Source organism: Peromyscus eremicus, unplaced genomic scaffold (assembly GCF_949786415.1).
Source record: "Peromyscus eremicus unplaced genomic scaffold, PerEre_H2_v1 PerEre#2#unplaced_80, whole genome shotgun sequence".
In the NCBI taxonomy this organism is placed as follows: domain Eukaryota; kingdom Metazoa; phylum Chordata; class Mammalia; order Rodentia; family Cricetidae; genus Peromyscus; species Peromyscus eremicus.
This window is the reverse complement of record NW_026734321.1, coordinates 600,516-627,163: the sequence shown is the minus strand read 5'-3', so window position 1 is coordinate 627,163 and position 26,648 is coordinate 600,516. Positions and strand designations below refer to the sequence as shown.

Here is a 26,648-nt window from a genome sequence, read left to right as displayed (position 1 = left end):
GAAGGCTTACAGAGTTACTCCCAATCATGTATTGATTCATTTAACTGAAAGCAAGCATGTAGGCTTGATTTCAGAAAAATCAATCATTCTAAGTCTGTGGTATTATTTGGGAAAATTAAGAAAAGGCTGCCCTGCTGGGGGTAGGCCTGAGAGTATAACATTTCGCATTTATACTTTAAGCTTTATGTTGCAGATTGAGAATGTGAATTTTTAGTTTTCTATTTTAGCTGATATGTCTGACACTTGTTTCCATGCCACTTTCATGCTGATCTTGTATTGCTTTGGAACCAAGGGCCAATTCAATACTTTCCTAGGTACACATTAACATGATGTTACATCAAAGCAAAGAAATGAATTAGTACACATTCATGAAGTTTTACACCTGGATTCATTATCTCATGTAATTGAAGTATGAAATCTAAAAGAGTTACCATATTGTTTAAATCCGTAGTCATTTTGATAATGTGAATTTGCAGGTATAAACCAAATAGAGGGATACCATAATTCTTGAAGAGAATTTTGACACCTGTGAGATATTTCTCTCCATAATAATCATGTGTAACTGAATATAAGTGTGTTTGCTAAAGATTTTATCAAATCCTTTATAGTCACATTTCTTTGGTATGAGTTTTTTATAGATGCTCAAGATGTAAAGTTATATTCACAGGCTTTTATACACCAATTACACACTAATAGTAATACTTTTCTAGGGTTTCTTTTTAGTATGTGTTCTTCTATGCAATAGAAGAATGTTGTGTTATGCAAAGGCTTTACAACACTCATTACAATCATAAGGTTACTCTCCAGTACGTGTTCTTCGATGCATTTGAAGATGACCATGCTGTACAAAAGCTTTACCACACTGATTACATTCATAGGGTTTCTCTCTAGTATGTGTTCTTGTATGCCTTTGAAGATTACTATGATGTCCAAAGGCTTTAGTACTTTGATCACATTCATATGGTTTCTCTCCAGTATATGTTCTTGTATGCCTTTGAAAATTACTATGAAGTCTAAAGGCTTTAGTACATTGATCACATTCATATGGTTTCTCTCCACTATGTGTTCTTTTATGCAGTTGAAGAACATTGTGGCAAGCAAAGGCTTTAACACACTGATTACATTCATAGGGTTTCTCTCCAGTATGTGTTCTTTTATGCATTTGAAGAACACTGTTTTGAGCAAAGGCTTTACCACACTGATTACATTCATATGGTTTCTCTCCAGTATGTGTTCTTGTGTGCCTTTGAAGATGATTGTAATGTACAAAGGCTTTACCACACTGATTACATTCATAGGGTTTCTCTTCAGTATGTGTTTTTCTTCTTTCTTTTTTCTTCTTTCAGAATATAAAAATTTATTATTATTGCATTTCCATTGTCAAAATTTAGGATCTTGGTCTTTCCTTCTTGCCTTTGTACAGGGCCAAAAGGGACACATTGGCTACTTTAACAACCTTATAGCGGACTCCAGGAATATCACCTACAGCATGACCTTTTCAACCGAATCCAGCAACCAGAACTTCATCGTTTTCCTCAGTGAAGTTCAAACAGCCATCGTTGGGCATGAAAGCTGTGATCTTCTTGCCATTTTTGAAGAGCTGCACCTTAACACACTAACTGATGGCAGAATTTGGCTGTTTGGCTTCAACCTCTACTTTTTCCAGCACAATTCCCTTGGCATGAGAGGCACCTCCAAACGGATTGGCCTTCAGGGCTGTGCCCAAGTGGCCTTTCTTGTATTGTTTATTGTGCCACTTCTGGTCTTGTCGGTGGCTGCGGAGCTTCCTGGCAGTATGGAGACCATGACACTTGCCCATTTTGCCGGCACCATGGGCCCGAGAGAAAGAGAGCCAGTATGTGTTTTTCTATGCATTTCAAGATTATTGTGAAGTACAAAGGCTTTACCACACTGATTACATTCATAGGGTTTCTCTCCAGTATGTGTTCTTGTATGCCTTTGAAGATTACTATGATGTCCAAAGGCTTTAGTACATTGATCACATTCATATGGTTTCTCTCCAGTATGTGTTCTTGTATGCCTTTGAAGACTGCTATGGTGTCTAAAGGCTTTAGTACATTGATCACATTCATATGGTTTCTCTCCACTATGTGTTCTTTTATGCAATTGAAGAACACTGTTTTGAGCAAAGGCTTTACCACACTGATTACATTCATAAGGTTTCTCTCCAGTATGTGTTCTTGTGTGCCTTTGAAGATGACTGTAATGTACAAAGGCTTTACCACACTGATTACATTCATAGGGTTTCTCACCAGTATGTGTTTTTCTATGCATTTCAAGATTATTGTGAAGTAAAAAGGCTTTACCACACTGATTACATTCATAGGGTTTCTCTCCAGTATGTGTTCTTGTATGCCTTTGAAGACTACTATGATGTCTAAAGGCTTTAGTACATTGATCACATTCATATGGTTTCTCTCCACTATGTGTTCTTTTATGCAATTGAAGAACACTGTTTTGAGCAAAGGCTTTACCAAACTGATTACATTCATAGGGTTTCTCTCCAGTGTGAGTTCTTTTATGCATTTGAAGAACACTGTTTTGAGCAAAAGCTTTATCACACTGATTACATTCATTGGGTTTCTCTCCAGTATGGGTTCTTGTGTGTCTTTGAAGATGAGCATGCTGTACAAAGGCTTTACCACACTGATTACATTCATAGGGTTTTTCTCCAGTATGTGTTTTCTGATGCCTTTTAAGATTACCATGTTGTGAGGATCCCCTTCTCCAAGACCCCTGGCAGACCCTGCAGTCTCCACGCCCTGCCCCCACGCCCATCCGCCTGAGCCCCAAGCCTCTTCCTGAGACTTACAGGCCGGCCCCCAGCTCCCATCTTGCCCCGGACTTCCCTTCTGAAGCACAGAGCTCCCATCCTGCCCCGGACTTCCAATTTGGACAAGAGAGCTCCCATCTGGACAAGAGAGAGAGACTTCCTGAATCTGTCAGCTCTGTCTGAACCAAGTGTGCGGATAAGGCCAAGAATAAACCAGAAGGAGATGGGCAGACGTCAAGGCAGAAACACACACAACAAAATGAATAGCAACACACCATTACCAGGCCCTAGCCCTCCTCCAACACCTAGACCTGAACATCAGAAATTGGAAGAAGCAGAAGAAAATAGCCTTATGAATGTCATCATGAAGAAGCTAGAGGCTCGTGTAGAGGAAAAGACAAAAAAATGTGAAGAACGCTGTAAACAACTAGAGGAAAGGGCAAACAAATTAGAAAAAATCAAAAAAGTCCTGGAAGAGAACAATAAAATACTGAAAGAAAATCAAGAAAAATCAATGAAACAAATGAAGGAAACAGTCCAAGACCTGAAAAGGGAAATAGAAAAAATGAAGAAGACACAAACAGAGGGAATGCTGGAAATAGAAAATCTGAGAAAACGATTGGGAACTTCAGATGCAAGTATAATCAACAGAATGCAAGAGATGGAAGAGAGAATCTCTAGCGTTGAAGATACAATAGAAGAAATAGACTCATCACTCAAAGAAAACACTAAAGTCAACAAAGTCATGAACCAAAATGTCCAAGAAATTTGGGACACCATGAAAAGACCAAACCTACGAATAATAGGGGTAGAAGAAGGAGAAGAATACCAACTCAAGGGCACAGAAAATATATTCAACAAGATCATAGAAGAAAACTTTCCCAACTTAAAGAAGGAAATGCCTATGAAGATACAGGAAGCCTATAGAACACCAAACAGACTAGACCCCAAAAAAAAGTCCCCTCGCCACATAATAATTAAACAATTAAACGTACAGAATAAAGAAAGAATATTAAGAGCAGCAAAGGAAAAAGGTCAAGTGACATATAAAGGCAAACCTATCAGAATAACACCCAATTTCTCAATGGAGACTTTGAAAGCCAGAAGGTCCTGGACAGATGTAATGCAGACACTAAGAGACCATGGATGTCAGCCTAGACTAATATACCCAGCAAAACTTTCAATCCTCATAGATGGAGTGAACAAGACATTCCATGACAAAGCCAGATTTAAACAATATTTATCCACAAACCCAGCCCTACAGAAAGCACTAGAAGGAAAATTCCAACCTAAGGAAGTCAGATACACCCTTGAAAACGCAGGCAATAGATAAAGCCACAGCAGTAAACCCCAACGAAGAAAAGTACACACACATCACCACCAAAAAATAACAGGAATGAACAATCACTGGACATTAATATCCCTCAATATCAATGGACTTAATTCACCTATAAAAAGACATAGGCTTACAGAATGGATACGAAAGCAGGACCCATCTTTCTGCTGCATACAAGAAACACATCTCAAATTCAAAGATAGACACTACCTAAAAATAAAAGGCTGGGAAAAGACTTTCCAATCAAACGGTCTTAAGAAACAAGCGGATGTAGCCATCCTGATATCCAGCAAAATAGACTTCAAACTAAAATCAATCAAAAGAGATCAAGGAGGGCATTAAATACTCATCACAGGAAAGATCCACCAAGATGAAGTCTCAATTCTGAACATTTATGCCCCAAACACAAGGGCACCCACATATGTAAAAGAAACATTATTAAAGCTTAAATCACATATAAAACCCCACACATTAATAGTGGGAGACCTCAACACCCCACTTTCACCACTGGACAGATCCCCCAAATCGAAACTTAACAGAGAAATAAAGGACTTAACTGATGTCATGACTCAAATGGACTTAATCGACATCAACAGAACATTCCATCCTAACAAAAAAGAATATACTTTCTTCTCAGCACCCCATGGAACCTTCTCTAAAATCGACCACATACTTGGTCACAAAACAAATCTAAACAGATACAAAACAATTGGAATAACCTCCTGTGTTCTATCAGGCCACCATGGTCTAAAGTTGGATTTCAACAACAACAAAAACTACAGAAAACCTACAATCTCATGGAAACTGAACAATACCCACCTGAATCACCAATGGGTTAAGGAAGAAATAAAGAAAGAAATTAAAGACTTCCTAGAGATCAACGAAAATGAAGACACCACATATCCAAACCTATGGGACACTATGAAAGCAGTACTAAGAGGGAAATTCATAGCACTAAAGGCCCACATAAATAAGCTGGAGAAATCTCACACTAGTGACTTAACAGCACACCTGAAAGTTCTAGAACAGGAAGAAGCAAAGTCTCCCAGGAAAAATAGATGCCAAGAAATTATCAAAGTGAGAGCTGAAATCAATAAAATAGAAACAAAGAGAACAATACAAAAAATTAATGAAACAAAGATTTGGTTCTTTGAGAAAATCAACAAGATGGACAAGCCCTTATCCAAACTAACCAAAAGACACAGAGAGAGCATCTAAATCAACAAAATTAGAAATGAAAAGGGGGACATAACAACAGACATTGAGGAAATCCAGAGAATCATCAGGTCATACTTCAAAAACCTCTATTCCACAAAACTGGAAAACCTAAAAGAAATGGATAACTTTCTGGGTAGGTACCACATACCTAAATTAAATCAAGACCAGATAAACTATTTAAATAGTCCAATAACCCCTAACGAAATAGAAACAGTCATTAAAAGTCTCCCAACCAAAAAAAGCCCAGGACCAGATGGTTTCAGTGCAGAATTCTACCAGATCTTCAAAGAAGAGTTAATACCAATACTCTCTAAATTGTTCCATACAATAGAAACAGAGGGAACATTACCAAACTCCTTCTATGAGGCTACAATTACCCTGATTCCCAAACCAAACAAGGATACAACAAAGAAAGAGAACTACAGACTGATCTCCCTCATGAACATTGAAGCAAAAATACTCAATAAAATACTGGCAAACAGACTCCAAGACCACATCAAAACAATTATCCACCATGATCAAGTAGGATTCATTCCAGGGATGCAAGGATGGTTCAACATACGAAAGTCTGTCAATGTGATACACCATATAAACAAACTCAAAGAAAAAAACCACATGATCATCTCACTAGATGCTGAAAAGGCATTTGACAAAATCCAACACCCCTTCATGATAAAGGTCTTGGAGCGATCAGGAACACAGGGAACATACCTAAACATAATAAAGGCAATTTACAGCAAGCCAACAGCCAACATCAAATTAAATGGAGAGAAACTCAAAGCAATTCCACTAAAATCAAGAACGAGGCAAGGCTGTCCGCTATCCCCATACTTATTCAATATAGTACTTGAAGTTCTAGCCAGAGCAATAAGACAACATAAGGAGATTAAGGGGATACAAATTGGAAAGGAAGAAGTCAAGCTTTCCCTATTTGCAGATGACATGATAGTATACTTGAGCAACCCCAAAGATTCCACCAAGGAACTGATACAGCTTATAAACACCTTCAGCAACATAGCAGGATACAAGATCAACTCAAAAAAATCAGTAGCCCTCCTATATACAATGGACAAAAAAGCGGAGAAGGAAATCAGAGATACATCACCCTTTACTATAGCCACAAATGACATAAAATACCTTGGGGTAACACTAACCAAGCAAGTGAAGGACCTATATGACAAGAACTTTAAGTCCCTGAAAAAAGAAATTGAAGAAGATGTCAGAAAATGGAAAGATCTCCCATGCTCATGGATAGGCAGAACTAACATAGTAAAAATGGCAATCTTACCAAAAGCAATCTACAGATTCAATGCAATCCCCATCAAAATACCAACACAATTCTTCACAGACCTGGAAAGAATAATACTCAACTTCATATGGAAAAACAAAAAACCCAGGATAGCCAAAAGAATCCTGTACAATAAAACAACCTCTGGAGGCATCACGATCCCTGACTTCAAGCTGTACTATAGAGCTACAGTAATAAAAACAGCTTGGTACTGGCATAAAAACCGACATGTGGACCAATGGAATCGAATTGAAAACCCTGACATTAATCCGCACACATATGAACAAATAATTTTTGACAAAGAAGCCAAAAGTGCACAATGGAAAAAAGAAAGCATCTTCAACAAATGGTGCTGGCAAAACTGGATATCAACATGTAGAAGGCTGCAAATAGATCCATATCTATCACCGTGCACAAAACTTAAGTCCAAGTGGATCAAGGACCTCAACATAAATCCAGCTACTCTGAACCTGCTAGAAGAGAAAGTAGGAAGTAGTCTTGAACGCATTGGCATAGGAGACCACTTTCTAAATAGAACACCAGTAGCACAGACACTGAGAAAAACAATCAATCAATAGGACCTCTTGAAACTGAGAAGCTTTTGTAGGGCAAAGGATACGGTCAACAAAGCAAAACGACAGCCTACAGAATGGGAAAAGATATTCACCAATCCCACATCTGACAGAGGACTGATATCCAGAATATATAAGGAACACAAGAAATTAGACATCAAAATGCCCAACAGTCCAATTAAGAAATGGGCTATAGAACTAAACAGAGAATTCTCAACAGAGGAAACTCAAATGGCTGAAAGACATTTAAGGAATTGCTCAACATCCCTAATCATCAGGGAAATGCAAATCAAAACAACTCTGAGATACCACCTTATGCCTGTCAGAAATGGCTAAGATCAAAAACACTGAAGACACCTTATGCTGGAGAGGATGTGGAGCTAGGGGAACTCTCCTCCACTGCTGGTGGGAATGCAAGCTTGTACAACCACTTTGGAAATCAATATGGCGATTTCTTAGAAAATTGGGAATCCATCTCCCCCAAGATCCAGCTATACCACTCTTGGGCATATACCCAAGGAATGCTCAACCACACCACAAGAGCACTTGTTCAGCTATGTTCATATCAGCATTGTTTGTAATAGCCAGAACATGGAAACAACCTAGATGCCCTTCAACTGAAGAATGGATAAACAAAATGTGGTACATATACACAATGGAATACTACTCAGCAGAGAAAAACAATGACATCATGAGGTTTGCAGACAAATGGATGGACCTAGAAAAAATTATCCTGAGTGAGGTATCCCAGACTCAGAAAGACAAACATGGTATGTACTCACTCATAACAGGATACTAGATATGGAACAAGGATGACTGGACTGCTACTCACATCACCAGGCAGGCTACCTGGAAAACAGGACCCCAAGAAAGACACAGGGACAGAGAAATGGAATGAGATCTACATGAACAGCCTGGACATGAGTGGGGGTAGTGAAGGGAGAGGGTCGAGGGAAAGAGAGCTTGGGTGAGTGGGAGATCCCAGCTGGATCAACAACAGAGGGAGAACAAGGAATAGGAGACCATGGTAAATGAAGACCACATGAGAATAGGAAGAAGCAAAGTACTAGAGAGGCCCACAGAAATCCGCAAAGATACCCCCACAACAGACTGCTGGCAATGGTCGAGAGACAGTCCGAATTGACCTACTCTGGTGATGGGATGGCCAAACACCCTAATTTTCATGCTAGAAACCTCATCCAACTACTGAGAGATCTGGATGCAGAGATCCATGACTAGGCCCCAGGTGGATCTCTGGGAGTCCAATTAGCGAGAATGAGGAGGGTTTATATAAGAGAGAATTGTTGAGACCAAGGTCGGATAAAGCACAGAGACAAATAGCCAAACAAATGGAAACACATGAAATATGAACCAATGGCTGAGAGGTCACCAACTGGATCAGGCCCTCTGAGTGGGTGAGACAGTTGATTGGCCTGATCTGTTTGGGAGGCATCCAGGCAGTGGCACCGGGTCCTGTGCTCATTGCATGAGTCGGCTGTTTGAAACCTGGGGCCTATGCAGGGTCCCTTGGCTCGGCCTGGGAGGAGTGGACTGGACCTACCTGGACTGAGTCCACCAGGTCGATCTCAGTCTGTGAGGAAGGCTTTGCCCTGGAGGAGATTGGAATGGGGGGCGGGCTGGGGGGAAGGTGAGGGGGGCGGGAGGGGGGAGAACAAGGGAATCTGTGCCTGTATGTAGAACTTAATTGCATTGCAAAATAAAAAAAAAAGATTACCATGTTGTGCAAAGGCTTTAGCACATTGATTGCATTCATATTGTTTCTCTCCCTTTTGCCTTCTTTCATGCCTACAAGGATAATTTAAAAATGTAAAACTTTAACACAATTATTACACTGTTACATCTTTATTTTTCTAAGAATTAATTTTTCAGTTTGTTGTACATGTAAAAAGGAATCAAATCTTAAGGTGTTATCACTTTGCTTAGACTCATGTTGTTGCTCTTCAATAAGGATTATTTTCCACATTTGGAGATGCCTGTTATGGTAAGAACCTTTATTACAGGACTCACATTTATGGCATATTTTTTCTCAAGGAGAATTTCTCATATATATGAAAAGAAATGGAAGAATTCAGACTTTCACCCCACTTATTTCATCAATATATTTTCCTATACTGTGAATCATACTATATTTGCAAAGTGAACCAGGGAAGACAGAAGAATTACATCTTCCCACTACTCATAGGGCTTCTCTTCAGTTTGATTGCTGAAGTATTCTTTTTTAAGCTGGGAAACCAATTACATGTAAAGTTGAATCACATTTAGCAAGTCTACTCAACATGGGACCACTACTCAACTTATAATTGTTTTGAGATGGACAAGGATACATTTCTTCTTTCCATATCCCTATGTTCATATGGCTTGTATCCAGAGTGACATATGATGTTCCTAGTAAATGAAGAATAATAAATACAAGGTTTCTACAATGCCTCCACACAATGTGATATTTTGTTCCTCATGGACATGTCCTATGGGTTTTAAGGATTCTCCACTATAATCCTCCCTTAACTCTTGAATCTAACAACCCATTTGATTAAACTTAGCAGAGTCAGAACAACTAGAGAGTAACACTAGCTTTACTATGGACTACTTGTTTATTAGAATGTTTTGGACACAGACTTATTATACATTCAATGTGTATACCTTTGGTAGTATGAGTAATATGAATCTAAAAGAATTGGCAATTCTACAGCACAGCTCTGATAGATCTATGATTCCAATGCTGATTCTGTTAAGGTATTGATTGCTTGTCTTTCTTCTAAAAAGAATGACCTGCCAACACAATTCACTTACCTGCCTTTCAGGTATATGGATTATGAACATCATGAATGTACTTTAAGCTGTGATTATTTACACTGCTGCATTTTTTTAAAACTTATAGAGACATTAAAATATATCCGGGGCACATTTGTATCAACTTTCACATGAAAATTATCTTTCATGTCATTCAGAACTTGCGCTATGTTCTTCAACTTCAAGATCTTCCCAATTGTATCCTAAAATATAGGATGAGAAAATGTATGAAATATTACAGTAATTTGTGCAAAATTTAACTTACTATCTTTAGTGATCCTTAGAACCATGCCTGATTTAGTCACCTCATTCATCCTCATTCTCAATCAGGATTACTAAAGAGCATCAATAACCGAGAAACAGTTGTTGCCTTAATTTAAAATGTGAAGGAAAATTTACCTATAGCAGTGAGGTTCATATATGTCTCCAGCATCACATCTTTATAGAGATTCTTCTGGGAAGGATTCAGCAATGCCCACTCCTCCTGAGTGAAGTTGACATGCACATCATGATAGGTCACAGCATCCTAAAATATGCCATACATAAGTATGCCATGCATAAGTATAAAACAAAAGCATGATACTGACAACATTGTAAATGTGTGCTTGTTTGACAATATGGTCATATAATTCTGGTGCTTCCCACACTTATTTTACAACCCAGACATTACAATATAATCAATTTATTTTAGAATTAAACAGAATAGGAGGTTTGCTTCTATTGTTTCTGAATGCTTTGAATGGGATATCACCTTGCAAGAAAAATGCCTATTAACAGACATAGAGAGACAAGCAAACACATCAGCAGTACTGAGTACACATCAGAGAAACTGTATGAATAATAACTAACTACAAAAAAAGATGAGCAAGCTTAGTGTATTGGCTCATGCCTTTAATTCCAGAACTCAGAAAGCAGAGGCAGGTATGTGTATATTAGTCTAGTCTATGCAATCAGTTCCAGGACAGCAAGGAGTAAATATTAAGAACCTGTCTGCACTGCAAACATCAATCAAATGTACAAAAAAGATAGGATAAACTCAGAGACGATTTTTAATGAAGTTGCTACAAAGAGGTGGCATTCACTCCAGTTCTGTATTCATCTTCCAGAAACCTGAATTGCTCTAGTTTAAACTGTAGTTTAAAAAAATCTTACTAAAAAGAACTGTTTATTGAAACAGTTACAAATAGACAGATGATAACATTAGCAATATCACCCTTGATTATAAATAATCAACACAGGGCAGGACAGATGACTCAGAAGTTAAGAGCTTTTGCTGTTCCTTCATATAAATGGGTTCAATTGCCAGGACTTAAATGGAGAAATCACACAACTGTTCATTATTTCAAGCTCATGGATTCTAAGACTCTCTTTTGACTACTGCTAGGGCCACACACATGTGTGTTGCATATCCATGTATACAGGCAAAAGAATCATAATTATTACAAAAATCAAAACAAACACAATGAGCAAGAGGAATGACACACATGTAATTTAAAGACTCAGAAGACCCAGGCACTATTACTGTCTTGAATATTGCCATCCTGGAAAGAGAATGATATCCTCTGCCAAATTTAAAAATTCAAGCTGGAGATAAAGCTCAGAAAAACAGCATAAGTTTGACATGTACAAAAATGTATACTCTAGGCCAATCACCCAATAATTTCTGTTAAAAAAACCTGGAATGTTGACCAACCTTTAATGTAACCATGTAGAAGAAAGAGTCAGGTAAATCTCAGAGTTTAAGGCCAGGCTGGTGTATAGAACTATGTTTAGGACAGTCAGGGTGACTCAGACAAAGTGTATCATCAGAAACAAATATAAAAACAGCAAAATTTAAAAAAAATCATGCTATAAAATGGCTTAGCATTGAATACTACTTTGTTTAATTGTATCTTATGTGATTTAGTAATACCATCTATAATGGTGGTAAAGTCATACAAGAAGGAATATGGTTGATTCATTTGAACCACAACATAATAGAAACCAGAAAAAAAATGAGTTAAGGCTATAGAGATACATATCATACCCCACCCCCAATGAGATATTTCATCCAGAGAGGTTCTTCCTACTTAAGGTTCTAAAAGCACCCTGAAGGAAGCTGCCAAGGAGAGACATATGTTCAAAAACCTCATCCTATCTGGGATCTTTTCATACAGTCGACTAGATTCTGACCCATGTCACTATAGGCTCAGGATTATCCATGATCATTTAGCCACCTCAATAATCCTCAGAGTCTTCCCCACCTCTACATTGTTCAAATGTTCAAAGTCTCTTTTGACACTCAAGACAAATTTTTGACTGTGTCATCTTATAAAATCAGAAAACAATTTAAATCTTTCCAACAAATAAATGGCAGAGAAAACCCATTCCCATTCCAAAGGAGAGGCACTGAGACATAATGAGGAAAGATTGGATAAAGAGAGGACTGAAACTCAGCAGGGCAACCATCAAATCTAGTAGTTCTGTGTCAGACACATGGAGCTTCATTTTCAAAGGGCTTAGATGGCTCTCAACCCACAACTTCCCATACATCTCTTTGGTTACTTACTCTGCATATATGCAGCTCTCCATGGAAGATATCTCATAGCTTAAGTATCTCAACATCTTATGGTCTCCAAATGCAATGCAGGCTGCATCCTCATAGTATCATGCAATGAACTTAGACAGTATCCTCACTGGAGCTCTTACCATACCAAACACTCATGTCTACAACAGTGTTGACCTGAAAACCCAGACTAACAATGTATGAACTTAAATTTTGTATCATTCTGGTTTCTAGAACCAATTCACAATCAATGATTCCCCCCAATTTGGCTTCTAAGTTCTTATGGCCCCTACCATGCTTGGATTAGAGTTGCAGCAGGGTTTGTATGAAGCTCCTTCCTGGGACTGGGAATCACTTTGCCTAATCCCTCCATTAACTGATGGCATAGAAGGATGGATTCTTACCCTTAGGACACCTTGCTAGACTTCCAATGTAGAGCAAAGGCCTACTTTATAATGGTTATAATCTTCATGAAATTCTTGTCTCTGTTCAGCATTTGACTGTCATCTGAAAATACATAGTCCTGTTTTTCTCTACAACCCATAGACTTTTCATATATTTATGATCTACTTCTTGAATTTTTTCACTGTAATCCTGAATGAATCATAAATAATAGGCATCCAAGAGAGTCATTATTCCATCTAAGATATCAGCCCCATTATTTTTTTAATGCTTCCTTACTCATTTTCTTGGGAACATGGCATAATAAGAAAGGTTAGATGCCAAAATATCATACAAATGACCTCTATCTTAATTCCCACTATAATCCTGTGTCCTCTACCGCAACTGTTTACAGTACCTTCAACAGTACTTTATTCTAAATATTATAAGAATGACCAGTTAAGCTCTGTGTACAGCTTTCTATGTCCTTTGCCATCTAAATTTTGTTATCTTTAACATTCCTCCAAAAGTCATCATTCCCAGGATCTTTGAATAATAAAATCACTTTTGGTTTATCACATTCTGTTATAACTTAAATTTTTCTTGCTCTGATTCAATTGTCTAAACAAAAGCACCCCAGGTAAAGGATGTGCCTATTTGGCTCATTCTGCCAGATCACATTCCATCATTGTGGTAGCTCAGGTTAGAAATTCAATCTAGCAACTGAAGGCAAAAACCATGAGGAATCTTCATTTCCTGGCTTTCTCTCTTACTTGGTCATTGTCTAATGCTTAGTTTACTGTCTTATCCAGTGCAGGCAAACTTTCTTAGGGATATTGCACACTCAGTGGAAGGGCCATAATCCAGCAATCATCAATCAACAAAATCTCTCAAAGACTTAGCAACCAGCCATTCTGATGGGAACATCCTCAACTGATGTTCCCAAAGGGGAATGTAGAATCTGAATTATTGACATTAATTAAGACAATAATATGTGAGAAGATTTTAAAAAATAAAAACCAATATATCAACTACACCGATAACTTAAGTAGCTAAAATGCAAATATTAATGATAATAACAACTAGAAACACAGATATGCTAAAAAATGAGGAAATACAAATTTCTAGGAGCAAGAAAAGGAAGCTTAATTTTTTTCTTCACAGAAAGTCGCCAAACCAATAAACTTAAGAAACTCCTGACATAATGTATCAGTTTTCCAGAAAATAAAAATAGGTGAAGGTTCATCATTTTCCAGAGAAACAAATATAACTAGATTATAGGCAGTGGGACTGAGTCCTATACTCAGTGCATGAGTTGGCTGTTTGAAACCTGGGCCTTATACAGGGACACTTGGCTCAGCCTGGGAGGAGGGGACTGGACCTGCCTGGACTGAATCTACCAGGTTGAACTCAATCCTCAGGGGAGTCTTTGCCCTGGAGAAGATGACAATGTGGGGTGGGCTGGGGAGAAGGCGGGGGGGGGGGGTGGAAAGGGGAAGAACAAGGGAATCAGTGACTGATATGTAAAATTAAATTAAATTATAAAATAAAATAAAAAAATAATCACACAACATAGATGGTACCATTGACAAAGAAGACAGAGAGGCAGACATACAAATATAACATTGTCACTTGAACAAGAAATATTACATTCTAATGAAAATTCAAATCAAAGAAAACACTGACTAACACTTACCTTGTGCACTTCAGTTCTCACCTTCACCAAGAATAGAAAATGGGGTCAGTGGTGGAAGACACCTATAATTCCAGCACTCGAGAGGCAGAGCCAGGAAGATCTCTATGAGTTCGAGGCCAGACTGGTCTACAGAGTGAGATCCAGGACATACACCAAAACTACATAGAAAAATCTTGTCTCAAAAGACGGAAAAAAAATGGGTTGGGTGAGAAGGACTCTTCCACCAAAATTGTATAGACTTCCTTGAATTCTAATATTTCTACATTGTATAAAATAGTTTTGGCTCTTAGAGCTATATCATTCTCTGTTGGTAATGAAAAGGATGTCTGTTAGATCATTTAGAAACGATTTTCTTTCCTATGATTGAAGATTGGATGTAAGTCTGCATGAGAGTGGGAAAATGGAAAATTTTCAAACAAAATGAAAAGTAAAAGCTTTTTAAATAAATATTGTGTGATTTCTATTCTATACCTAAAGCAAGCTGATTTCCTCTAATTGTTTTATAAGTCATAAGGGCCTTTGAAAACAAATCTAGCCATATTTTATGTATATATTTGTATGTGTAAAAGAGCATATTTTCCATGTGTACAGATGACACAACAAAGAGCATATCAGATCCCCTGGATCTGGGAATATCAAATAGTTATAAGCCTAAAACCTTGGGTGCTGGTATCTGAACTCCTCCAAGAAGAATACTTGCAGAGTGACATGCACAGTACTTTTTATCCAACAAACTGAAAGTCTTTCACAGATTAACCACAACAGAAACCTAAATAAGGAAATAAGGAAATGAATGATCCCTGGGAACCTGATGAATCGGTATTAAGACGTTGGGTATGGGATCATGTAGGCTTCCTACAGACTTTCCCACTCACTATTATCCAAGACCCAATACTCAGGCTTATCCCAAGGGCTGAAACAGAACTGCAGCTTCTCCTTTCCCTTTCCATGTCCCCTCTGGATTCCAAAAACCATCCCTACCTACCCTTCCCTGTGACATGCACAGTACTGACATACTTCATATCTCAGTCACATCACTCAAATGGGCAGACACTCCTGGCTCAATTATTTGCTACATCTTCCAGAATGCCAGTTAAAATGCCTGCAGATCTATGACACGGTCACTTACCCTGGACCTTATTCTAAAAGTTGCCCTTACCACTGGAGTAGAACACCAGAGGCATTTTCCCTCTGCCCTCTCCATGTCTTCTGTGGATCCCTAATATCAGCTCCACTGCATTTATTTTCCCTCAGCTTCCAACACCACCAAGACCTCTCCCTTGAACACAACATCCAAGAAGGCCAGGACAAAAGGCACTACTCACTCAACACATACTCTGAAACGACAAAAAACAAAGATAAACACAGAAACAAAACTCCAATCAAACCAAGATGATGTTAGAAACCAGCACCAAGACTTATAATCACCCCAAACCCAGATGCTGAGCATAAGAACTTAGTAACAGTCAGGGCAACGTGGAACCAATAGAGCTCAGCTATACTATCACAGCAGGCCCTCAATTTTCTTTTTTAAAAAGATTTATTTATTTTATATATACAGCATATATGACTGCATGCCAGAATAGGGCACCAGATCTCATTATAGATGGTTGTGAGCCACCATGTGGTTGCTGGGAATTGATCTCAGGACCTCTGGAAGAGCAGTCAGTGCTCTGAATCTCTGAGTCATCTCTCCAGCCCCCTAAATTTTCTAACATAGCAGAAATACAAGAAAAAGTCCTTAAAACAAACTATATGGAGATGATAGAGGTCCTTAAAAAGAAAATAAATAAATACCTTAAATAAACTCATGAAAGCACAAACAAACAGACAATTGGAGGAAATCAATAAATTCCTCCAAGAAAGCTAGTGTTTGTGTTATTACACAAACAATTGCAGTAAACCAATAAACAACTTAAATAAAGCCAAGATAAACCAACAAATAGTTGAAGGAAACAAAACTGTTTAAGACCTGAAAATGGAAATAGAAACAATAAAGAAAACAGAAACTGAAGAAATTCCAGAAATGAAAAATTTAGGACTACAAACAGTACAAAAAGTACAGAGGCAAGGTTCCACAATAGAATAGAGAGATGGAAGAGAGAATCTCAGGAACTGGGGATACAGTAGAATAAATGGATACATCGGTCAAAAAAATGTTAAATACAAAAATTACTTGATGGAAAAACAACCAAAAAATCTGTGACATTATGCAGAGACCAAACTTATGAATGACAGGAATAGAAGAAAGAGAAAAAATCCAGCTCAAATGTCCAGAAAATATTTTCAATAAAATTATATAATAAATGTTTCCTAAGTTAAAGGAGGTGCTGATGAAGGCACAAAGAAGCATGCAAAACACCACATAAATTGGGTCAGAAAAGAAAGATCCCTTGTCACATAATAAGCAAATCAAGAAACATACAGAACAGAGGAGAATATTAAAAGCTGCAAATGAAAAAAACCTAGTAACATATAAAGACAGACTTATGAAAATTACACCGGACTTATCAGTGGAGATTCTAAAATCCATAAGGGCTTGGACACATTGATGCAGGCTCTAAGTAACCACAGATGCCATGCCAAATTACTATATCCAGAAAATTTTCAATCGCCAGAAGTGAAGAAAATAAGATATTACAAGTTAAAGTCAAATTTAAGCAATATCTATGTATAAATCAAGCATTACAGAAGGTACTAGAAGAAAAAATCCAACCCAAGGAAGCTAGCTATTCACGTGGAAACACAGTAAAAAAATAATATCACATCAGCAAAAAACAAAAGAAGGAAAATGGAAACACACACACACACACACACACAAACATACTCTCATTCACATGCTATCATCACTACCAATAACAAGAACAAAATAACAAATATTAATAATCATAATTCCTGATATTTCTCAATATCAATTGTCTCAGTTCCTCAATGAAGACACAAATTAACAGTATGGACTCAAAAACAAAATCCATCCTTCTACTGCATACAAGAAACACACTTCAACATCAAGGATAGATATTTGTGAAAGGTGAAGGCTGGATAAAAAATTTCAATCACTTGGAACTAAGAAGCAGGCTTCTGTAGCCATTTTAGTATCTACCAAAATAAATGTCAACCAAAAATTAATCAAAAGAGTTGGGGAAAAATACTCCATATTCATCAAAGGACAATTCCACAAATGTGACATTTCAATTGTTAAAATCTATGCCCCAAACACAAGGTCACCCACTTTTGTAAAAGAAACACTTATACAGATCAAATGACACATTGACTCTCACACAGTGTTTGATAGTGGTAGACATCAATACACCACTCTCACCAATGGACATGTCATCCAGATGAAAACCAGAGAAATATTGGATCTCATGGATTTTATAAACCATATGAATCTAATAGATACTAGAGAATATTCTACCCAAAGAAAAAGAATATACCTTATTCTCAGCACAACATGGAATTCTCTCCAAAGTTGATGAAACACTTGGACACAATTCAAGTCTCAACATATACAAGAAGACTGAAACAACTACCTGCATTCTATCAGACCACTATGGATTACAGCTACATATTAAAACCAAGCAAGCAAAAAACAGAAAGCTTCCAAACTCATGGAAAATGAACCAATCTCCACTGAAGAAAATATGTCAAGACAAAAATAAAGAAGGAAATTAAAGACTTTCTAGAATTCACGGAAATAATACTCAATGTATGCAAACTCAGGGGACACAACAGAAGTGCTGATATGAGGAAACTTCATAGCACTAAGAGCCTATATAAAAAAGTTCAAAGAATGAAGAGATCTCATATTAGCAACTTAACAGCACATATGAAAATTCTAAAACAAAAATAAGTAGGCATACCTAAGAGGAGTAGACAGGAAGAAACTATCAAATTGAGCAAAAAAAAATCAACAAAATAGAAACAAAGAAAAATACAAGGAGTCAATGAAGCACAGATTTGGTTCTGTGAGAAAATCAACAAGACATACAAATCCTCATTCAAACTAAGAGACACAGAGAGAATATTCTAATTTACAAAATCAAAAACAAAACTGGCCCTTAAAAATCTGGAGATTGCAACAATCTGGAGGTAAACAGACTCTGGGGTTACAATTTCAGCTATTCAATGAGTCATAGCCTCACTGCTTGATATCCTTGAGATTATTAAACTAATTAAGCACAGACTTCCAGTGTTGTGGTAAATATAAAGTGAATTAAAGAACAATTGCTATCATGAACATAGAGAAACAATACCCAATAAAAGATTTGCAAACTGATTCCAAGAATACATCCAAAAGATCATCCAAACTGATGCAGTATGCTTCATCATAGAGAGGCAGTGATGACTCAATATATAAAAATCAGTAAATGCAATCCACCATAAAAATATACTGGAAAAAAAACTATATCATCCCATTAGACACTGAAAAAGCCTTTGACAAAATCATACATCATAAAAGTCTTGGAGAGATAAGGGATACAAGGTAAATACATAAGTGTAATAAAGGAAATTTACAGCAAGCCTATAGCTAACAACAAATTAAATGGAGAGAAATTCAAAGTAATTGTACTAAAATATGGAACAAGATAATGCTGTGAACTCTCTGTAGCTACTCAATATAGTACTTGAAGTTCTAGATAGACCAAAAAAAAAACTGAAGGACATAAAAGAGATATAATTTGGAAAGGAAAAAGTCAAAGTATTATTATTTGTAGATGATATGATCATATACTTAAGTGACAATAAAATTCCAACAAGGGGACTATAGCTGATTAACGCTTTCAGCAAAGTGGCTGGATATAAGAGTAACTCAAAAAAAATCAGTATCCCTCCTCTAAAAAGTGACAAACTGACTGAGAAAGAAATAAGGGAAAGACCCTTCACAATAGCCTCAAATATTATAAAACATGTTCAAGTAACTCTAACAAAGCAAGTGAAATACATGTGTGATCAAAACTTCAAAGTATTTGAAGACAGAAATTGGAGAAGATATCAGAAGATGGATAGATCCCCCATGCTCATGGATCAGTAGAATTAACACAGTAAAAAGGCCACCCTACCAACAGCAATGTAAAGATTCAGCACGATCTCCATCAAAATTCAAACACATTTGTTTGAACACCTTGAAAACACAGTTTGCAGATTCATATGAATAACCAAAAGAATGGGATAGCTAAAACAATCTTGAACAATAAAAGATCAACATGGCATTGTCAGTAAAAAAGACAAGTTGAAAAATGGAATCAAGTTTTTAAAACCCAGACATAAATCTATAAACATGTGGACACCTGCTTTCTGATAATGAAAATAAGAAATATGAAAAGGAAAAAAAGACAGCACTTCCATCAAGTGGTGCCTGTTAATCTGAATTTCTGCATGTAGAAGAATTCACATAGATCCACTTTCATCATGCTGAACAAAACTCAAGTCCAAGTGGGTCAAAAGCCCCAACATAAAACCAAACACACTGAAAAGGATACAAGACAAAATAGGGGAAAGCCTTGAATGCACTGGCTCAGGAGACAACTTTCTGAACAGAACACCAAGAGTGCAGGCACTGAGGTCAATAATTAATAAATGGGACCTCATGAAGCTGTAAACCTTCTATAAGGCAAAGGACACAGTTGATTAAAGACGCAGGTTAAGGAATGGGAAAAGATTTTTAACAATTCCATAACCAATAGAGGCCAAATCTCCAAAATATGCAAAGAACTCAAAAAAACAAGATATTGAATGCTACAGAATAACCCTTCTGTACATTGTGAGTATGTAGTACTCTCACAGGTTAATTACAAATTGTGTGGCCTATAGCTGGGTAGTAAGAGTTTGGAAGGGATAGTCAGACAAGGAGAATTCTGGGAAAAAGAGTCCAGAGACAGAGGAGTCACCAATCAGACAGAAAGGAATTAAGACACACCAGAAAGGTAAATGCCACAAGCCTCTGGGCTGCACATAGATGAATAGAAGTGGTTTAATTTATGTTATCAGAGCTATTTAGTCACAAGTTTGAGCTATAGGCCGAGCATTTGTAAATATAAGCCTCAGTGTATTTATTTGTGAGCTGCAACCAGGAAAAATACATGTACCTACCCTTGAAAATCTAACTAATTAAAAAAATGGAGTATGGATCTAAGCAGAGAATTCTCAACAGAGGAATGTCAAATACCAAAGAAACACTTGAAGAAATGTTTAACATCATTGGCCACTAGGGAAATTTGAATCAAAATTACTTTAAGATTCCATCTTAGACCTGTCAGAATGGCAAATATGAAAAAACCAAGTGACATGTCATGCTAGTGAGGAAGTGAAGCAAGGACAACACAACCCCACTGTGTGTAGGAGTGAAAACTAATACAGGCACCATGGAAATCAATACCATGGTTGCTCAGAAAACTGGGCATCTATCGACCTCAAGACTCAGCTATACCACTTTTGGGTATAGCTTTTGGGTATCATATACTCAAAGGATGTTCCATCCTATCCTAGGAACTCTTGCTCAACTACATTCATTTATGAGGATTTATTCATAATATCCAGGAACTAAAAAATAGTGAAGATATCCCTGAACTGAAGAATGTATAAAGAGGATGTGGTACATTTATATAATGTAATATTACTCAACTGTTAAAACAATGACATCATGAAAAAATTAATACCTCACTTCTCATTGTTAATATCAACTACTGTCAGAGTAGGAAAGGTGAAACTCCTTCTTGGCCCTCCCTTGCTGTACTGTGAATACACCTGGCTTTACTGTTCATCTGTGAACTCAATTCTTGCACAGAACCTCTTCATTTTAAGTTCCCAATAAAAGTCAGAGAGATTGGAGGAAACTCATTCACCCTTTTATTCCTTTTTTTCACATACCAGTCTAGGCCCTGCCTGGAGGAAGTTGCAAGACTGTCTTCCAAGACTAGGCAGCAGAGTCAGCATTAAATTTTTAAACAAGTTTCAATTATGTATTGTGAGAGAAACCTGAGCTACAGAAGACATTAATTTGACGAGTGGTTCTCAATCTCCCTAATTCTGTGACCATTTAATACAGTTCTTCACATTGTAGTGACCCCCATAACTATAAAATTCTTTTAACTACTACCCCATAACTATAATTTTGTTACTGTTATGAATCATAATGTAAACAACTGTGTTTTCTGATGGTCTTAAGCAACCCTTGTGATAGGGTTTTTTGACACCCCCAAAGGGAGTCGTAATTCCCAGATGGAGGACTACTATTTTAAGGTGATATTAATTAGTTAACTTAATTAATTAATTAAATTACACTTAATAAAAAATAGAATTGCCGGGCGGTGGTGGCGCACGCCTTTAATCCCAGCACTCGGGAGGCAGAGCCAGATGGATCTCTGTGAGTTCAAGGCCATCCTGGTCTACCAAGTGAGTCCCAGGAAAGGCGCAAAGCTACACAGAGAAACCCTGTCTCGAAAAACCAAAAAAAAAAAAAAATAAAAAATAGAATGAAATTTTTAGTGACTTAAAAAAAACATTAGGAAATAGAAACAAATATTCATTAGAGCAGTAATTCATTTAAAGAAAATGAAATTTTAAAATGATACCTATAACAGACTTTAAAATGATAAAAAGAATTGAAGGAATAATAGGCTATGCTGATGTTGAAAAAGAGTAGTCACTTTCCTGTTAAAGAAAATGCCTTTAGTAAGACTTTGTATGACTTCGTCTCATGTAAATTATTAGCTGCTGAGTGCTGTAAGCGGACACAGATTTACAGCCAATGGCCTGTGCCTCAAAACTCTAAGCCAACTTAACTGTGTCAACCAGGATTGCACACATCTTCATGGGAGAGTTTGCTGTTGGAAACTACATACTTAGTAGCTATCCTCCCAAAACTGTACACCCATCAATTCTGTCTGTCTTCATTCACCTGGAAAAAACTAATGCATGCAGGGAAATTACAGAGAAAGTCACTCACCATGCCACATCAATCCTTCAGTTTAATGGAGACCCCTGCAGCTCACTGCCTTCAACTTCAGTCTATGACCTAGCTATTGTCTACTCTGTTTCCCTACAGTGAACACAGTATACTGTTCCTCCTCTTCTGGCCTGAAGGGAGGAGCCATGCTCCACACACAAATCCTTTCCTTGTTCTGCAATGGACAGTCCACTATGTGACTCAGACAGGTAATTTTAGAACTCTGTAGTGCTGCAGATATATAAACCAAGATTTAGGATTAGTTAGTCAGGAAGATAGCAAAGGAAATGCCCTATGGTGCTACAGATAGGCTTCAAGTCCACCTCAATCAACACAGAAGGCCTTGCCTCAAAACTGACTTTCAAAAAGACTAGAGATGCCCCTGTTCTAAAATTAACATAGTTTTGTGCCACACGAGGACTAAATGTTGGCTATAACCTGGTAATTGTCACTGGAGAAGCATTTAGAGGCCAGGTTTTTAATGGAGGGAATGGGTCTTTCTGCTGGTTATAAATAAAGGTTGTCCCCTTTATTATGTGAATGTAGCTGGTTAATCCTGGGAAACAAACACTATCATCTTATTTTACTAATCTCTAACATGTATGGTTAGCATACTACTTATCTTTGGGATACTGGGATGCAGCCCTCCCTTTCCTAAATTCTACTTTGTGACTCGATGTCTCCTAAGTACTAGGAAGCCCTTATAATATCAAATCTATTACCATCAATTCTACTCTTCTACATCACAGGTTAGCAGTGGAGTGCTACTTGACACGGGAGATACTGTTTACAAGTTCCACAAAATTAACTCTGTTATGCCCAGATTGCAGGGACCCTTAAAGACCATCATAGAGACTAAATCCCATGTGTAAAATCAAAGAGCCTTTATTCAAGCTCTGGGGCTCAGTTCCTCTGTCTGTCAAAAGCAGGGGTGAGAGCAGAGAGCCCTGAACCAGGCAGGGTGGATTTTTTTTAATCAAAGCAGAGGTAGGGGTGAGGGGATTTCCTGGGTTTAAGATGCTGATTGGCTGACAAGTGTCTAGGGCTATCTGTAAAACAAAGATAGGTGTGTGCTACACTCAAGGATATCTGGCCAACTTATGGTAGGAATGTTAGGAATTTCCTCATCCCTGGGTGGATCCCTGGGTGGTATCTGCTAGAGGCTTTTCCTGCATCTGGATGTTGCCTGCCAGTAAGCCTGTCTCAGAAGCCATGTCTAGGCCCCTACACCTGTCGTGGCTGCTGTGTGGTCAAGCTATTTTGGGGCCCCTTCACAAACACCAGCTGTTTCCTAAACCTTAATGTTAAATTTCAAAGTGCAGAACTTTTAGGAGATGTGAGATGAACCAGGGGGTCCTGAGTTTGTCAAACCTGTGTTCTATAGCAGCAACATAAGCACTAAGGGCACCAGCATTTCACAGTGATGTCAACAAGGATATTTCAAAGCACAGTCCCACTCCTAATGCTCTACACAGATACTGCTGGTGAAGTGAAGATATGCAGAGGGTAATACCTGGCCACAGAAATTGCAAAGACCACATAGGACCACACTGAACCACACTGGAGCATGAAGGACAAGCAGGATCATGCTGGACCATGCAGGACCAGGCAAGAACATGACAAACTCTCATTTGGCCACATGCACCCAGCCAGCCAGGAGAGGACCCAACATACTGGTTCCCATGACTCACCTGACTGTTAGTCCCAGTCTGGGGATGGCAGCCCCTCACTCACCATGTTGTGATTTTCCAGCTCACCCACGCTCCCTTCTCAGCTCCCTGCAGCAGCATTCATAACACAGCACACAAAACCACTGGTGCCAGCTTCTCTTCAAAGCCAAGCTTGAAGCCTGTGGCAGGAAGGACCCAGCACAACTTCTGATGGACAATTTCCTGGAGTGCCTGATTGGCTGGTGAGGCCTGAGTGACAAGAGCACCTCCCTAAGGGTTACACTGTGCTTAAAGACACAGCACAATGGTTTCTGATCCTGCCTTCCACCCCAGACAAAGACATTTTCTAGATCAGCAGAGATATGAGTTTCAATACCACTTGCTCCTGGCTCCAAGAGCAGACCTTGCTGTCTTCCTGCTTTCCATAGATACTTCCTTGCACACCCCACTACCCTAAGTGTAGTGGAGTGACAGGAAGTCACTCCATATCTTATCATTTGGTAAGTTTTAGGAAATGTTGCCCTGCAGGAGGAAACATGCCACTCGGGGGAGGCTTTGAAAATTACATCCACACACCATTCACAGTTCCTACACTCTGCTTCAGGGTAAAGTTTAAGGATGTGAGTTCATGGCCTCCTGTTTTAGCTGTCATGTCTGACACTTGTTGCCATGCCACTTTCATGGTGAGCCTGTATCCCTCTGGAACCAAGGGCCAAATTAAAAAATTTTTAAGTTGACCTAGAAAATATATCACAACAGAAAAAGAACTAACAAAAATCCATAAAGTTTTACACCTGAATTAGATATTTATTGCAATTTAAGACAAGTACAAAATCTAAAAGGGTTTCATTATTTAAATTTATAGTGCAAGTTTTACAGCTCTAGAGCAAAAGGTAACCAGACTATCAGAAGTCAGGCTATACTTAGAGCTATGAAAGGAAGGTATCCTAGATACTTATAGCTCAGAAGAGAAAGGAACACTGACTATTGGATGTCAGGCTCTAACTTTAGCTGTGAAGGAAGATATCTTGGATACCTACTGCTGAGAGGCAAAAGGTACCCTGTCTATCATGAAGTCAGGACATACCTGAACCTGTGTTTCAGGGGGAATTGTCTCCCCACAGAATGTCATAATTTGGCTTCTCTCCAAAAGGGAGCCCTTACAACTGGGCTCTGCACCACTCTGCTAAGAGAGTTTACCAGGAGAGATGTCCATTGCTGCTCTGCTCCACTCCTTTGAGAGAGATTCTCAGCACAGCTATCACATGATTCTCTTTTCTCTACTAGGGTGTTTCCAGCAGAGATGTCCATTTCTCTCAGCTCCAGCCCTAATTCTTACTTCTTTGATTCACTCAAGTAAGGGGGAAATTGCAGAAGAAGTATAACAGAGTCCAATTAAAAGCTGTTATACTCTACTTCTCTAACGCAGTTTGCCAGCAGACGTGTCCATTTCTTCACTTATCCAATCCAATAGTGAGTTTCTTATTTCCTTCAATTAAAGGTCTCCACTTAAAACACATTCAAGAAATTTATTTAGGCGGAAGGAATCCAGGAAACTGGCTGCCTTTTCATGGGTGGAAAAAGGCAGCTGCCACCTGAACAGGCACAGGGTTTGAACAAACTAAAAAACTGGCTGGATTTTATGCTCAGGAATTGGTTAATTTGAAACTCAGTGATTGGTTGGCTTTGTACATAGTTGGTCAAGGGCAGAGTTTGTTTCTTTGGTTCTGGTTTTAGGTCTAACATGTGTTTCTTTCACTGGCCCCTTTTAACAATTTTATTTATTTATTTATTTATTAATTTACTTATATTTTATGTATGAGTGTTCTGCATGTATGCCTGCATGACTGAAGAGGGCATCAGATCCTCTTATAGATGGTTGTGAGCCACCATGTGGTTGTTGGGTATTGAACTCGTGTCCTCAGGTCCTCTGGAAAAGCTGCCAGTGCTCTTAACCATTGAGCCATCTGTCCAGCCACCCCCTTTTAACTCTTTTGGTCTGACTTCAGGGTCAGGGTGTTTCTATACCTGCTTCTGGATTCAGAAACAACCTGTGTTTCTTTGACTTTGGTTTCAGGGTTGGGGCATGCTTCTTCCTCTGGTTTCAGGGCCAAAAATGTGTCCTTGATGGGCTCCATTTTCAGGGTCAGAGTGTGTTTCCATGGCTGGCCCTTTTACCCTACACATAAGCTTTCAAAATTTATAAATTTGGTTTTCTTCATAAAGTTTGCTGGTGCAAACAATATAAAAATGGACAACATAATGTTTGAACAGTTTATTGACACTGTCAAATATTTACCTTCAGAATACATACTGTTCTGTAACTGAGTATAATTGTGTGGGCTGTATATCTTTCCAATTACTTTATAATAAGATGCCATGAGTATCT

At 38.1% G+C, this 26,648-nt stretch overlaps 1 protein-coding gene and 1 pseudogene across 1 annotated transcript; both read right to left on the bottom strand.

The window, feature by feature from the left end:
- Nucleotides 1-796: 796 nt before the first annotated feature.
- On the bottom strand, nucleotides 797-26,397 carry LOC131901418 (zinc finger protein 431-like). Its single transcript, XM_059252580.1, has 7 exons — nucleotides 26,311-26,397; nucleotides 10,419-10,545; nucleotides 10,187-10,222; nucleotides 4,700-4,708; nucleotides 4,367-4,382; nucleotides 1,831-2,713; nucleotides 797-1,336 (listed from the first exon to the last, which is right to left on the bottom strand). The coding sequence occupies exons 1-7, from the start codon at nucleotides 26,395-26,397 to the stop codon at nucleotides 797-799; spliced, it is 1,698 nt and encodes a 565-aa protein (XP_059108563.1).
- LOC131901421 (small ribosomal subunit protein uS12-like) lies at nucleotides 1,378-1,819 on the bottom strand (annotated as a pseudogene).
- Nucleotides 26,398-26,648: the final 251 nt, after the last annotated feature.